Genomic DNA, 16,815 nt, shown 5'->3' on the forward strand with positions numbered 1-16,815 from the left:
ATACAGATTTTTTAATGTTTCTTCACTTTTTTGAGAGACAGAGACAGAGTGTGAGCAGGGCAGGGGCACAGAGAGAGGGAGACAAAGAATCCAAAGCAGGCTCCAGGCTCTGAGCTGTCAGCACAGAGCCCGACACGGGGCTCGATCCCACGGACCATGAGATCATGACCTGAGCCGAAGTCAGACGCTCAACCGACTGAGCCACCCAGATGCCCCTAGAAAATCTCGTTAGTTATAGAATTTCCAAGATGAGTTAGTTTGTTCTACCTAAAAAATTTAGCTAGGTGTTTTGTTTTTTTTCCTTTTTTTTTTTAAGTGGTAAAGGACATGTATAAATTTGCTAACATGACTCAGACATGATGCATCCTGTTTCCTGCGTAAGTCTCTGCAGGGTTGTGTTTCCTGCCTAGCTTCCACGACTCTAGGTCACCTGCCTTTCTGTGTCTGGGATTGGCCTTGGGGGACACAGGGTACACTTGGCTCTCACCTTGCTCTGCTCACTCAAGAGTCTTGACCTTGCAATTTTCTGCACTTTGTGTACAGATTTACTTTGTTCAGATTTACCATGACGTGCTTTTGGTATCAGGACAATACTGGCCTTATCAAATATGTTGGAAAGTATTCCATTTTTTATTTTTTGAAGTGTCTGTGAAGTTATAGGTGTTAATTCTTCTCTAAACATTTGGTAGAATTCACCAGAAAAGCCATCCGGCCCTGGGCTTTTCTTTCTGTGCAGTTTTCTTATTGTTAATTCAATGTCTTCACTTGTTCTAGACCCGTTCAGATTTTCTGTTTCTTCTGACATCAGTGTCAGTCGCTGCGTTTCTGTAGGAATGTGTCCATTTCATCCATATTATTAACTTGTTGGCACACGATGATTTATAGTATTCTTTTCTAGACCTTTCTGTTTCTTGTAATTCAATAGTAATGCCCCCATATTTCATTTCTGATTTTAATAATTTGAGCCTCCTCTCTTTTTCTCTCTTGGTCACCCTAGACAAAGCTTTCTCAATTCCGTTCATCTTTTCAAAGAACCAGCTTTGATTTTCTCTGTTATTTTTATTCTTTTCTTTCTTCTGTTAGCTTTGGGTTAAGTTTGCTCTTCTTTTTACAAGGCCTTAACGTGTAAAGCGAGGTTATTGGTTTGACATCCTTTTTAGTACGGACAGTTAAGACTGTAACTTTCCCTCTCAGCATTACTTTAGCTGCACACTTAAGTTCTGTTATTTTGGGCATCACTCTCATTCCTCCCAGAGTATTTTATAATCTTCCTGTGATTTTTTTCCTGTGGCTCATTGGTTATTTAGAAATGTTGTGTTTCATTTCACATATTTGTGAATTTCCTAAATTTTCTCCTGTTACTGATTCCTAATTCCATTCTGTTGCTAGAGAACGTACTTTGCATGACTTTATTCCTTTTAAAGCTATCAAGTTTTATTTTATTGCCTAGAATATTATCTGTCCTAGAATACTTTCTGTGTAAGTTTGAGAAGAATGTGTATCTTGTGGTTGGCGTGGAATGTTCTTTAGTGTTAGGCATAGTGTATAGTGTTGTTTAAGTTTTCTGTTCCCCTGCTGATCTATTTAGTACTTACGTCCATTATTGAAAGTGGGTTATTGAAATCTCCAGTTATTATTGCTGACTTAGCTATTTTCCCCTTCATTTCTGTAAGTTTTTGCTTTGTGTTTTTGGGGCTTTGTTTTTAGGTGCATATGTGTTTAAAATAGATTGGATTGACCATCTTGTCATTATAAAATGTCCTTTGTTTCTAGTAACGATTTATATCCTGCAGGTTATTTTGTTAGGTACTAATATAGCCCTTACAGCTTTCTTATGATTATTGTGTGTGTGATACCCCTTTCCAGCTATTTGTGTTCTTGAATACAAAGTATCTTTTATAGACAACATAAAGTTGGATAATTTTAAAAATCCTTTTGGCCAATCTCTGCTGTTTTGATTTGTCCTTTCAACCCATTTGCTTTTAATTAATTAATTATGAGGTAGGTTTTACTTCTGTCATTTTGCTACTTATTTTCTATATATCACTTCTTTTTTGTTCCTCTCTTCCTTGATTCCTTCCTTTTTTTTTTTTGTATTAAGTAGATAGTTCCTGTTGTGATTTAAAAATTTCTTTGTCTCTCATATATGTCATTTTAAAAAATCATTTTCTCAGTGGTTGCATGAAGATTACTATTATCATCTTACTTAAAAAAAATCTTGCTCACTCATGGTTCATGGGATTGAGCCCAGTGTGGGGCTCTGCACTGACAGTGTGGAGGCTGGTTGGGATCCTCTCTCTCCCTCCTCTCTCTCTGCCCCTGCCCCCCCCCCCCAAATAAATAAATGAACATTTAAAAAATATAGTTCAGATTAATACTAACTTAATATTAATAGTAAATACTTTGCTCCAATATGTTGCTATTCCTTCCCCTTCCCTCTGAACTATTAGTGCCATACAATTTACATCTTTATATGTTTTAAGTTCATCAACACAATTTTATAGTTATGGTTTTATGCAGTAGTTTTTTAAAAGAAATAGAAAAAAAGAGCTACAGACAAAAATACGTTTATATAACTTTCATAGTACCTATGTAGGTACCTTACTGGTACTATTTTACTTCTTTGTGTGGATTCGGATTCCTTCCAATGTCCTTTCATCTTCCCTCAAATAACTCCCTTTACTATGTCTTGTAGAGAAGTCTGCTAATGACAGATTTTCCCCATTTGTTGTTCATCTGGAAGTGGCCTAACTTACTCATTTTTGAAAAAGAGTTTAGCTGGGTATAGAATTCTTGACTGACAGTCTTTTTCTTCCCCCCAAAACTTTTAATACGTCATCCCACTTGGTTTCTGATGAGAAACCAACTCTTAATCTTACTGAGGACCCCCACTACATGACGAGTCCCTTCTCTTGCTCCTTTTAAGATTCTGCTTTCGTTTTTCAGGTTTGTTTATGGTGCGTCCAGTTGTAGGTCTCTTAGAGGTCGTCCTACTTAGAGTTTCTTGATTTTCTAAGTGTTTAAATGAATACTTTTTCTCCAGTTTGGTAAGTTTTTGGTTATCATTTCTTCAGATATTTTTTTCTGCCTTTTTCATCTCTTTCTGGACTCCCATTATGTATGTGTTGGTGCTCTTGGTCATGTCCCACGGGTGCCTTAGATTCTGCTGCTTTTCTTTATTCTTTTCATTTTCTTCTCTTCAGAGTAGATAATCTCTATTGCAGGAAAGATAGTAAAGTGTCTTCTACTTCACTGAATCTTCTGCCAGCTCACATCTGCTGTGGAGCCCACCTGGTGAATTTCAGCTATTGTTCTTTCCACTGTAGAATTTCTATTTGATTCTTTTGATTTCTATCACTTTATTGATATTCCCTGTTTGGTGAGAAAAAGTTGTTGTAATTTCCTTTGATTCTATACAATTTTTTTGAGGGTTTATTTATTTTTGAGCGTGAGCAGGGGAGGAGCAGAGAGAAAGGGAGACACAGAATCCAAAGTGGGCTCCAGGCTGTGAACTGTCAGCACAGAGCCCGACAGGAGGCTCAAACCCACAAACTGTGAGATCATGACCTGAGCTGAAGTCAGACACTTAACTGTCTGAGCCACCCAGGTGCCCCTCCTTTGATTCCTTAGATGTGGTTTTCTTTCTTTTTTTAAACATATTTATAATATGTTTAAGACTATATTTATAATGGTCTTAGTCTCCTCAGGGACATTTTCTGTTAGGTGTTTTTTTTTTCTTCCTGTGTATGTGGCATGCTGTCTGATTTTTTTTTTCTGTATGTCTTTGTACTCTTTGTTAAAACTGGACATTTTGGTTTTTTTATTAAAAATGTTTTAAAATTTATTTATTTATTTTGAGAGAGAGAGAGAGAGCACACACAAGCTGGGGAGGGTCAGAGAGAAGGAGAGACAGGATCCCAAGCAGACTCCATGCCATCAGCACAGAGCCCGACATGGGGCTCAAACTCAAAAATCTTGAGATCATGACCTGAGCTGAGATCAAGAGTCAGACGGACACTTAACCAATTGAGCCACCCAAGCACCCCCAAAATTGGACATTTTAAATAATATTTTAGCAACTCTAGTAGCAAACCCCTCTACCCAACAAGGTTTGTTTTTGCTGCTGTGGTTTTGTTTTTGTTTTTCATTTCGGTTTTTGGGGGTGTTTTTCTTGTTACCGTTTGTTTGTTTAGTGGCTTTCCTTGACTAATTCTGCGGGTTCTCTCTTTCCTATGATGTGTGACCGCTGAGTTGTCCGCTATTCTTAAGTCCTCTTTGTTTTGTTTTTAAACCACTCAATTGAGGTATGATTGGCATCCAGAAAGCTTTACAGATTTAACGTACACAACTTGGTAAGTTTGGGGATCAGTGTATGCTCGTGAAACCATCACCACAGTCTGGGCTATAAACATAGCCATTGCTTCCCAAAGTCTCCTTCTCCCGTCTTTATTACTGTTGTTATTATTGTTATTATTTTGTCTGTGTGATAAGAACACTTAACATGAGGTCCTCTACATTTTATTTAAAATTATTTAATGTTTATTTATTTTTTGAGACACACACACACACACACACACGCACACGCAGAGTATGAGTGGGGGAGGGGCAGAGAGAGAGAGGGAGGCACAGAATCTGAAGCAGGCTCCGGGTTCTGAGCTGTCAGCACAGAGCCTGACGAGGGGCTCAAACTCATCAACCATGAGATCGTGACCTGAGCTGAAGTTGGACGTTTAAACGGCTGAGCCACCCCGGCGCCGAAGGTCCTCTGCGTTTTCAAGTTTGGGTTCCTGAGGGTCACCTCTCAGTCAGCACTGTTGTGTGGCCAGCCAGTCCCTGGTCAGGAGACTTTCTTACGCACTTCGCTGCGTGTCTTGAACCTTTTGCCAAGGGGATCTTGTGAGCGGGCATCCATCAAACATCAGCCTTCGCTGCCTCTTCCTGATGGCACCAGAGATGAGCGGCCGGTGTCTTCCGCCTTCTAGCCTTCCTGGGGCGTGCGCATGGCCTTCCACGTGCGCAGTGTTGTTGATCCGGGAAGTACGTCGGACTTCTCGAAGTTTCCTGTGGTCCCCTGGGTCTGGATTTCCTTTTGAATTCTGGGCGCCTGGTGTTTCCTGCCCTGTGGTCGCCACGAGGGAGCTGCTGAGGTGTTGCTGGCAGCCTGCTGCTGTTTGACAGTGTCCCAGGGGTGACACCCCCCTCCCCGCTGCCTCCCTACAACCCCAGCCCCAGCCCAGCCGAGTCAGACCTAGGATCTCCCCCGGGTGCTGTACGTCCAGACGATGCAGCGAGGCCATCTTCCCGGGGCCCAGTCCTTCAGTCCTTTCTTTCACATGGACGATTTGTTTTCAGCTCATTCGGTGGCCCTGGTGAATTCTCGGAGTTCCGACATGCTTGGTTTTCATCGCGTGGCCCAGGATTTTGTTGTTTTGGAGGCAGAGTGAGTTCACCAAGATCCTCAGGCCACCGTTCTGTGGGCCAGTTCTGCAGCATGTGGTCCGGGGGCCTGGCGTCTCTCAGCAGAATGCATCTCAGGTGCACCTGCTGGGGCACGGGGAGGAAGGTCGGGTCGGAGGGCATTGGAGCAGGGAGGTGCTCGCTTGCTGTTGGGAGGAGCAGGGGCCCGCACTGTGACCCCCTTATCTGCCTCTGAGAAGAGGAGTGCAGCAAAGGGGCCCCCCGCATGCCTGGGACAGGTGTGAGCCCCCCCTTCTGAACCTCAGGGTTTCCAGAACGTGAGTGTGACGGTCCCACGAGTCTGCCAGCATGTGTTTTGTCCTCGGAGTTTTGGGGTGCTTCCTGCATGCCGGGGTTCGAGGTCATGCCTGTGACCGTCACCCACAGCCTTGTTCCACGGACCACCCTCTGCTGACGTGGGACAGACACGTTGCTCTGGAGAGAAATGCAGCAAGGGACGGGGAGAGTAGCCTCACAAGCCAGCAACGGAGCGGAGAGGTCTCAGGTGGCGTTTTCCAGGCGGGGGGCAAACAGACGTCAACTCTAGAGGGAGAAGGGGCTGGAGTTGTTGACAGGGGGAGGGGGGCGTGAAGGGTAGAGGAGCCCGGGCGAGTTCAGGAGGGCGTGTGTGCGTGTGCATCTGCATGGAGGGTGGACAGAGGGTAGAGGAGGTGGAAGGTGCTGGAAGGTGTCGAGCACAGGAGCATTCATTCATTCACTCGTTCGCCAGATGAACCATCCCTGCTCAGCTGCCGGGCTGAGCAGGGAGCAGACAGACGGAGGAATAAACGAGCATGTGGTTTTTAGGCAGCAGGACTGAGAGCTTGATGTGGAGGGAAGGGGTCAAGGTGGGCCTCGTTGAAGGAGGTAGTGTTACAGGAGCGAACACGCCAGGGGAAACGCGGTAAGCTTGGGGTGGGCGTAATACGCATACGTGCATCAGTTCGCACGTCACCAGCGGCCTCGCAGAAACCTCTGTCCTGCTCCGTCTTGGCCGTCCCCCGCAAGGGTGCTGCTGACCTCCGTCACCACACGTGCCTCGGGCTCTCGTTGAACTTGGTGTAAGCGGGAGTCACACAATCCGGGCTCTTCTGTGTCCAGCTTCTCCCGCTGGGCCTTATGTTTTCGAGGGTCACCTCTGCTGTCTCAGGCTATGGTGCCTGAAGCCCCTTCTGGAGGGGAGGTGGGCCCCAGGAGGCCTGTGCAGGGGCTGTCATGTGACCCAGCAGAGCCAGGAGCGACGGGGACCAGGCGTGAGCAGCGGGGCAGGGGCGAGGCGGGGGTGGGGCGGGGCCGGCAGCATCGATTCTGATTCATTTTGAAGACCGAAAGGTTGACATTTCATGACAGGTTGGACGCAGAATGTGGCTCGAAGGGGAGTCAGACACAACTGGGGGGGGAGGGCTGGGGCCTTGGCCTGTGGATCAACGGAGTCAGATTCAGGAGGTGGGGGGCAGCTGCAGGGGAGTAGTCTGTGGAGGAGAGCGGGGTTCCTGCTTGGACACGTCGAGTATGACGTGCGTATCAGATGGGAACCGGTCCTCGGGTCTGTGACACTGGCTTCCCGGAGAGGGGTCTGACCTGACAAGGTACATTTTGGGGGCTCTGTGCATTTTCTTTTTATTTCTTTTTAAGTTAATTTTTGAGAGAGAGAGAGAGGGAGCGGGGGAGGGGCAGAGAGAGAGGGAGACACAGAATCTGAAGCAGGCTCCAGGCTCCGAGTTGTCAGCACAGAGCCCGACGTGGGGCTCGAACCCGTGAACAGTGAGATCATGACCTGAGCCGAAGTCAGACGCTTAACTGACCGAGCCACCCAGGCGCCCCTGTTTTGCTCTTTTAAAGCCAAGCCCTCTCTCCCCTCAAGGGTGGAAAGAGGGAGGAGCTTTGCAGGTGCAGCCTTCGGAGGAGCAGGGAGGGGAAGACACTCAGTGGCACGGAAAATGAGGGCAGGAGGAGAAGGTCCAGATGCGGAGGTCATGGGAAGGGGCTATGAGGATGACGTGGGTAAACTGAGGCACCATGTAAACGTTGACCAGCGCCCCCCTCCCTGCGGGCCTCCCTGCTGCCCAGCGGGGACAGTGGCGCTGACGTGAGTGAGCGCCGTGAGCGGAGGGACCTGGCAGGTGCGGGCTCGGAAGGTGTCACAGCTGCTGCTGGAAATCGCGGGTGCATGGAGCTCGGAGAACCCCTGTCCTGACTCACGTCTGGGGGAGCGCAGCCACGGGGTGTATTTCGTACAAGAGAGAAGGTGTCTGAGGCAGCAGCCAGGGCGCTGGAATCATCAGCGGGCTGTGGGCGGGTCCCCCAGACACACCTCTGTACCTGGTCCAAACCCCTGCCTCCTGTCTCGTTGAGGCCTGTCTGTCCGTCTGCACCCCGCGCTCGCAAAAGCCGCTTTCACATCCGCATTCCTTCTAAAGAGGCAATGAGGGCAAATGAACGGTACCTGTTGTCGGTTGAATCGTGCTCCCCCAGAATAGACACGCTGCAGTCCTAGCCCCCCGGTATCTCAGAGGGGGACCTTGTTTGGACATACTGTCTTTACAGAAGTAATTAAATTTAGATGCGGTCATTAGGGTGGGCTCGAAGCCAATGCGACTGGCATCCTTATAAGGAGAGATTCGGACACAGAGGGGACGCAGAGGGGACGGCCGTCTGCACGCCTGGGAGAGGGGCCATGAAGAAACCAGCCCTGCTCGCATCGGGATCTCGAATTCGGCCTCCAAAATTTGGACATCCGGGCAGTGGTGCATTGTTGCTGGCAAGCTCATACGGAAGGTACCTTTAAACAAAATCATCACTGGGGCGCCTGGGTGGTTCAGTCGGCTAAGCGTCTGACTTCAGCTCAGGTCATGATCTCACGATTCGTGAGTTCAAGCCCCGAGTCCGGCTCTGTGCTGACAGCTCAGAGCCCGGAGCCTGTTTCGGATTCTGTGTCTCCCTCCCTCTCTCTGACCCTCCCTCGTTCATGCTCTGTCTCTCTCTGTCCCAAAAATAAACGTTAAAAAAAAATTAAAAAAAAAAAATCATCACTGTCACCACCTGGATTGTAGCAGACATTGACCCCCATTTTGTTGCTTATTTCCATGAACTTGAGGCGATCGCATGTCCCACTTTCAAAAGAACAATTGGATGATGCTTCTGGGGACGAGAGCAGCATCTGGCCACACAGGCCGGACGTAGATTCTTGGTTGACGCAGGCCTCTTCTGACCCTCAGACCCTGTTCTCTCCAATCCTGCTCATGCCAGCCTACGGGTCTCGCAGGCCTGGGTCCCGGGGCTGCAGCGCGTGTGGCCGAGGCCTTTAAATCCCTTCCTTAAACAGTTAGAAGGTCACTTCCCCTGTTTCTATGGGTTACTGCACAACTGGATTCTTTTCCCACTAAGGGTTGTTTTATTTGTTTGTTTGTTTTAAGGTATCTTTTCCTCTTTTTACCTTTAACGAAATCTAGGGATTCGAGGTAAGAAACGACTCCTCGTGTGCAGGGGGACAACCGACATTCAAGACTCGTCTGTGAAACCCAATGGCAACAGGGAACATACCCAGCATGTCCGTTGGCTCCTTTTCTGCGGGGGGCTCTAGGTATTGGGGCAGACGGAAGACCCCAATTCAGCCTCCCGAGCGGCCCCTCACCCTCCTCGGCCAGATCCTCACTGGACCCTGACAGCGGGGCCTCTGTTGGGGGCCCGGGGGACCCACCGGGGACCCAGGGTGGAAAAGCCGTCCCTTCAGGGGGTGCCGGGGCGGCAGCTGGGTCTGGGCTCCCACTCACCCGCGGCCTTGACGGGGTTTTTTTTTTTTTGCCGCAGAAGTGGAATCAAGGCGGAGTGTAAGTTGGTGAGGGACCCTGGTGACTCCGTTTCAGGTTGGTGGGTGTTACTTCGTGTTTCCAAAGCAGGGTTAGGCCAGCCCTTGAGGGAGAACACCACCAATGTTTACTCAACCCCGAGGTAACAATAGTGAGAATAAAGACGGCCGGAGATTGGGCACAGGCCGCTCACCCTGACCGCTGTGCGCTTTTCTGGCTGGAGACACACAGCGTGCGACGTTTTAACCAGTGTGTTCCCAGAGACGTTATGGAGTCTTCTTACTGTTGGACGTACCTTCTCTGGCCGAACGCCCGGACTAACGGACGCGCCTTTTAGGACCATATACCGCGCTCCCTCTCGGTTGTTAGTTTCTTTCCCTCCATTCTTACACTTCCAGCGTCACGGATGGTTTTGGTTGCACATGTTGCTCAGCCGAGGGGTTGCGCTGGATGCACGGCCAATGTTGCCCGTCGAAAACGGGTGTGCTGTCTGAGTTTTCATCGTAAAATCCGGGCCTGTCCTTCGAGAGGCTCCTGTTCTGCTACATGATCACCCCTCCAGACTGTGGGCTTTTTCTGGGCCTTCCCTGACTGCTGTTCTTTCTCATATCCTGGAAATTATACCTTTTCGCAAGGATGACCAAACCCAAGAATGCCAAGCTCCGGTGAATAAGGCAGCCTCACTAATTAAAAGGAGCCTGCTTTGAAGGTGTCCAGCTATTCCAGAGACTACATCTAATTAAATCACAGCACGTGTACCGATTCAGATCAACAGGTAGGGCATAAGGATGAAAACAGTAGGAATAACAAAACACTTTTTAAGAGATGCAAATCGCAAACAAAATAGCACCATGGACCCACATCCGAGGGCATGGGTTGAACTTCATTAGTAAATTCTTGCTTCATAGTGTCTCTGCTGCTGATGAGAGAGCTGGGATTTTAATAGGACAGAAAGAGCCTGGAAATCAGCACAGACCCACTTGCTGCTTTGCAGACGTACACGTCTCTTACGGACGCCCTAAATCAGGACGTCACGCTGGAGGCCCGTGTTGAGAGAAGGTCTGTGGAAGATTCTGTGTGTGTGTGGCTGGTGCCTGGTTCCCAATCGCTCTGCATTTTCCCACGTGTGGGCAGCGTGTGTGCCATGAAATATCAGCATCAAATCTTTTCATCAGGCCATTCTGACGCCGGTCAGTTCAGCCCTGAATGTGCGGGACACTGATTAGTGCTGCCCAGAATATGCCCTAAGTTCCTGAGTAAGAGCTGACGTCACCACGCCTGATGAATAATGTAGGACTCAGGTCCGAACCTAACTCACTTAACTTCTGAGTAGTCACTGGCCTGCTATGGACTCTTTGAACACCTGACACTAAATCTACTGTTCATGCCTGGCTTTGGGGCCGTATCCAGTGATCAAGAATGCGAGGTGTTTGGAGATAGGATCTTTCCTCCAGCCCTTCTCTACCTGTGAGCCTTGGTTATGGGCTTAAGCCATGTGATGGGATGTGTAAGTGTTTTTGAGTAAGCTCTTCGGTGAGGACAGTTTTAGATTTGTAGAAAGGATGTGAAGGTCGTATCGAGCTCCTCTGCACCACGCACCTGTTTCCCCCGATGTTAAATCTTACACGTTAGTGTGGGACATTTGTCACAGCAAATGTGCCTCGACTGACTGATTCTTTTTGAAAAAAATATTTATTTATTTATTTTAAAAGAAAGAGAGAGCATGTGGTGGGGGGAGGGAAAGAGAGAGGGAGAGATTTTTTTTTTTTAATTTTTGAGAGAGAGAGAGAGAGAGCATGAGCAGGGGAAGGGCAGAGAAAGGTGGGGACAGAGAATCCGAAGCAGGCTCCACGCTGTCAGCATGGAGCCGGACATGGGGCTCGATCCCACGAACTTCGAGATCACAACCTGAGCTTAAATCAAGAGTCGGACACCCAGCCGATTGAGCCACCCGGGTGCCCCGGCCACTCACTATTCTTAACCAAAATCCATACTGTTCCTCTTTGCTTAGACTTTACCTAATGTACTTTTTTCTGTTCCAGAATCCCATGTTCCAGAAGGGTTATCATCACGTTGTGTTCAGCCTTTGCTTCTAGGCGTTAAAGTATAATTTTGACTATAGTTTTGACTAAAGTATAATTTTGACTATAATAGTTTGACTGTCAAACTATACAATTAATGTGTCTTGGCGCTAAGGCAGCCACATTTCAATTGGTTTCAAATTAAATGTTCTCTCTTCTTCAAACATCAAACAAACAATTAAGGAGCTAATAAACCCCTTACTTGATTGAGGCCATCGATGGTTTGTGTTCCGGTGGCCTTCCGTGTCTCCCTGCGTGGGTTTTCACAGTGAAAGCCCCCCATGTCTGGTGCGGGAGAGTTAGAGCATCAGAAATTCCAAGCCCCTGATGGACACGTGTGGCCTTCATAGCACGCGCTGTAGCCTTCTACCAAAATGAAAGACATGTGATTTGCTCCATTTCAGAAGAGGATTAAGTCCCGAGGCGTTGGGGCAGCTGGGGCTCCTCCCCTAGGTTGTTCCCTGTTCGGGTCTCCTCGTCTGTCGGATGGCCAGCGGAGGCGAGGGCAGCAGCACCAGGCAAGCCCGAAGCGGGGCTTTGTGTGAGGAGGTGCTGGGCAGGCCATCAGGGAGATTTCACGGGGCTCACACCGCCGGGGACTGTCACCGGCCAGCCGGGCTGGCAGGGATCACCAAGGCAGTGTGCGGGGTTAGGAAGGTGGGTACAGGTCGGTCAGCCAGCAGCAGTGACATGCAGGAGAACCTGCTAGTCAGGGCGCAAGCAGGAGAGACCAGCTCCAGTGCTGGCGGTGCTGAACCCCGACTTGGTCCCCTGTGTCCAGAGCCCCGGAGCCCCGCCTTTCCCGTGGCAGCATGTGGAGGTGTGCTGGTGTCCTGGCAGGTGACTTTCAGACGCGTCTTGGCGTCCGTAATCCCGGTGACTCCAGCCTCCTGTCCTGTACTCACCTCGGGTCTTGTGTGCACTTCCACGCATTAATATCAAAAAGCAAAAGGAATCATACAATTGGTGTTTGTTCAAAAGGCCACATGTTGTGTGATTTCATTTATATAATATGCCCAAAACATAAAGCTCTAGAGACAGAGAGCAGACTGGTGGTTGCAGGGCCTGGGGGAGGTGGGAATGGGGAGGGCTGCCGATGAGAACAAGATTTCTTTTGGGGGCGATGGAATATTCTGGAATTACATAGTGGAGACAGTTGCACAATCTTGTGCATATCCCCAAACCCGCTGGAGCTGGAAGGTAGACTTTATTTTTAGTTTTTTTGAGATTTTTTTTAGATACTTTTTAAAGTTTATTTATTTTGGAGAAAGAGAGAGAGAGAGAGAGAATGTGCAGGGGAGGGGCAGAGAGGGAGGCAGACAGGATCTCTGTGCTGACAGCGCAGAGCTTGATGTGAGGCTTGAACTCACAAACTGTGAGATCATGACCTGAGTAGAAATCAGGAGCCTGGCACTGAACCCAGGAGCCCGTGGACTGTCGACTTTAAAATGGCAAATTTTGTGGTATGTGAATTACATCGATTAATAATCCGATGCTTTTTCATTGTAGAGGTGTTTAAAAATAAAATAAAAGAAGAAATTTTAAATTACCTTTATAATTCTGGCTATGCAACAGTGACATTTGGATGTGTGTGTGTGTGTGTGTGTGTGGTAGTTTTTGCAGTCGTTTTGTTGGTTTTGGCCTGTGTTTGTTTTGTGTTTTTCCTCTGGGGTGTTTCCAACCCTTTTTGGGGGCCGGGAGAGATTCTGTTGGCATCTGCTGAAACGCTGGACCCACTTGTCTCCTTTCCCTAAGTTCATATTTGCACCTGTTCCATTTGGCTTTTAAATTTTAGGACGTGCAGCATCTTGAGTGAGGACAACCATTCTGTGTCTGACTTCATGCTCTGTAGGAGAATGACAGTTTCTAATATCAGGCTATCAGTGGGGTCCTCCTTTCTCAGGAAGCAACAAGTTTCCCCGTTCTGTGGAAACTTAGGGTGTCAGCTCTAAGGACCACGGTAATGGGCCATATTCTGCCTTTATTCACATATGTGACCCTTGCTGTCATTTTTCATTTAAAAAATTTTTTAAATGTTTATTTTTGAGAGACACACAGAGTGTGAGCGGGGGAAGGGTAGAGAGAGAGGGAGACACAGAATCCGAAGCAGGCTCCGGGCTCTGAGCTGTCAGCACAGAGCCCCACACGGGGCTCGAACTCACTCACCGCGAGATCATGACCCGAAACCGAAGTCGGATGCTTAGCCGACTGAGCCACCCAGGCGCCCCTACTAAATTGTTTTTTAAGGCAAAGCTTGAGGCCGAAAGAGATGAAAAGTCAAGTCGCAGCCTCCGTGCTGACCATCACAACCTGTTCAGAGTCTTAGCATTTCTGCGGTGAACAGCGACTTTGCAGGTCTGGGTGGGTGGGTGAAGTCGACCCGAGAGTCAGCAGAAGCATCGGGGCCACCTCCGGCTCCTTCGCACGGTGAGGGGGACACTGTGACTCAGACGCGCCGGGAAACCTTGGGCCGCAAAACAGAAAGCTACCTTGGAAGAGCTGGGAATCTGTTCGGCAGTAGAATTGGGCTAATAGTGCTTATTTTTCTTCAGGGTGTATATTTATTTGACTGTTTCACACCATTTGTCAATTTCTAAGCAGTTAATAATTTTTATGCCTCTTTCAGATGTGTGTATATAGTACAAGTGTGTTTGATTTCCTGTGGTCTCTCTGCATTTACACAGCGCTGAGTGATGGCATGTATAACATGCCAATTGAAAATTTCCAACCCAGCTCAAGTTTAATTCTTTAGCACACGTCCGTGGACTGCCTTGCCCGGTTTCTGCCTGTGTCTGTGCTGCCGGGGCCCCGGATTCTGTCTAGGTTCTAATGCTGGGATGGCCTAGCCGCTGTTTACAGTCCCCTGGGGAACGTTGAGCGATACGGGGAATTGGAGAATAAGGACGCGTGATCGATGGGGGACATTTTACGGAAGCCGGCACGGAGCGTGGCGTCTGTTGTGTGGTTGAGTTTGGACTAGAAGTGATAGAAAGAGGGGACCTTCCTTAACTGGGTGTGAGAAGCCCCGGCCCGGGCAGAAACACCCTCCCGCTGGCCGCATGGGTGCTGCGGCTCAATGCCAAGGGCGCTGAAGGCCGATGTGTTCCCTGGCGCATCCTGGGGTTTCGGACCTGGCGGTGCAGACAGGTTTAGCTTAGAGATGCCGGTGCCCTCATGAATCAGCTGGCCAGTCAGTGTTTATTCAGCGAAACAATCTGAAGACTCTTGCGTGAAAACCGCTCTGTCTGAAAACCGCTTGTACCCTGTTCACAAGCCCCAGCCTCCTCGAGCAAGGTTTCTCATCGCAAGAGCGGCCTCGAGTGTCTGGGTGCTTTGTTGGTTCCTGTGTCTCGTGTAAGAGAGGCAGGCGGGGTGACCCGGTTTGTAACTGAGTTATAAACCGCCTTCCGGAGACTTTCAAAGACATTGTAACAAATGCACATAACCTAAAAGTTTGCCGTGTTAGCCATTTTTTTAATAGGAAACTTATTGTCAAATTGCTTTCCACACAGCACCCAGGGCTCCTCCCGACAGGTGCCCTCCTCATGCCCATCACCCACTTTCCGCCCCCCTCCCCCCATCAACCCTCAGTTTATTCTCAGATTTTAAGAGTCTCTTAGGGTTTGGCTCCTTCCCTCTCTGTAACTTTTTTCCCCCCTCCCCCTCCCCCCTGGTCTTCTGTTAAGTTTCTCAGGATCCACATAAGCATGAAAACATATGGTATCTGTCTTTCTCTGCCTGACTTATTTCACTTAGCATCACACCCTCCAGTTCCATCCATGTTGCTACAAAGGGCCATATTTCATTCTTTCTCATTGCCACGTAGTATTCCATTGTATTTATAAACCACATCTTCTTTATCCATTCATCAATTGATGGACATTTAGGCTCTTTCCATAATTTGGCTATCGTTGAAAGCACTGCTATAAACATTGGGGTACAAGTGCCCCTGTGCATCAGCCCTCCTGTGTCCTTTGGGTAAATTCCTAGCAGTGCTGTTCCTGGGTCATAGGGTAGATCTATTTTTAATTTTTTGAGGAACCTCCACACGTCTTAGCCATCTTTTTTTAAATGTTTATTTATTTTTGAGAGAGAGACAGAGTGTGAGCAGGGGAGGTGCAGAGAGAGAAGGAGACACAGCATCCGAAGCAGGCTCCAAGCTCCGAGCTGTCGGCACAGAGCCCGACGCGGGGCTCGAACTCATGGATCGTAAGATCATGACCTGAGCTGAAGTCGGACACTCAACCGACTGAGCCACCCAGGCGCCCCACGTCTTAGCCATTTTTAAGTATGGGGTTCAGTGGAGTTAACGGCACTCACATTATTGTACTCCTGCCATCACCATGCATCTCCAGAACCTGTCCCCATTAAACCACCAACTCCTGCCTCCCCCCCCCCCCCCCCACCGCCCCTCTGTCTGCTTTCTGCCTATGAATTGGACACCTCTGGGGACCTCACTGACGACACTATTTGTCTTTCTGTGTCTGGCTCTTTCCCTCAGCATAATGTCCCCCAGGGTCATCCACGTGTAGCAGGGCAAGATTTCCTTCTAAGCTGCGTGACGTTCAGCACGTGTGTCCCATTCCGTGCTAGGTTTTGATGTCACAGACCCGGATCCATCCGGATGTGTCGTCAGAGCCACCATTTCTACCCCACCCTCCCGGCCCGACTGGTGGGACCCGGGAACAGGGGCCCACGGCTCTGTGTGGTATTCCGGGTTAGGCGGACCAGATCTGCTCCCGCGCTGGGTAGGGGTGAGCCTGGGAGTGGTTGCGCCTGCTGTGACCCCGTCTCTAAAGGGTGGGTTGCTAGAGCTGTAGGACGAGATACCTCTGTCCTCACAGCTGTAGGTAGGTCCGTCCTTGGCTGCTGGCTGCCAGTGGATCTGGGGGGACCAGGAGGGGAACGCGCTGCCTGAAACACCCCGGTTCCGAATTTATTCACAATCTCCAGGGCCCGCCTCCGGAGAGCCACCTGCAGACTCTGGCGACCGAGGTGTTCTCTTTCGCCAGCCAGTGTTCGAATCTCTGTCCCTCCCTAAATGGCGCGCAGGGCTTCGGTCACACGTGTGCTTCGTCTGTGTGTTCTGCCACCCTGGGGGTCAACGTGAAGAATCACTTCTGCTGCAATGCCAGATCAGAGCCTTCCAGAAGCTCCCACAGCGCCTTGTCCTCCTAGGTTTTCTGTACACGGTGGACGGTGTTGCTAGAATACTGTTGTTCTTGCACGAGAAGCAGAGTACAGGGCGTGCAGTGAACCTCACGGATGTATGTGCTGTGCTCTTTCTTTCGTCCAGGGGAAATGGAGGTTCCGGACCCGAATGACCCTCTGGGAGAGCTGGATGGACAGGACGGCCCTATTCCGACTCTGAAAGGTAAAGAGTGAGGAGCTCTTGGAAGCAGGTGTTCGGAAGCGTTCTCGGGGGCCCGCGTGGAGAGGCGTGGGGTGCCTTCTGTACCCGGGGCATG

The 16,815-nt window shown here is 49.1% G+C and overlaps 1 protein-coding gene across 4 annotated transcripts in view; it reads left to right on the top strand.

Annotated features, from left to right (window-relative positions):
• Nucleotides 1-16,815, top strand: part of ROR2 (receptor tyrosine kinase like orphan receptor 2) — a 197,098-nt gene that overhangs the window by 135,148 nt on the left and 45,135 nt on the right. For 3 of the 4 annotated variants that reach the window (XR_009251907.1, XM_058695867.1, XM_058695869.1), the window contains exon 2: nt 16,644-16,721. The exons of the other annotated variant lie outside the window; for it this stretch is intronic. Coding sequence is in view for 2 of the 3 variants with exons in the window: in XM_058695867.1 (XP_058551850.1) it covers nt 16,644-16,721 (78 nt within the window). In the remaining variant the exon portion in view is untranslated. The remainder of the gene's footprint in view (nt 1-16,643; nt 16,722-16,815) is intronic. 4 annotated transcript variants of the gene reach the window in all.

This window comes from Neofelis nebulosa, chromosome 12 (assembly GCF_028018385.1).
Source record: "Neofelis nebulosa isolate mNeoNeb1 chromosome 12, mNeoNeb1.pri, whole genome shotgun sequence".
Classification (NCBI taxonomy): domain Eukaryota; kingdom Metazoa; phylum Chordata; class Mammalia; order Carnivora; family Felidae; genus Neofelis; species Neofelis nebulosa.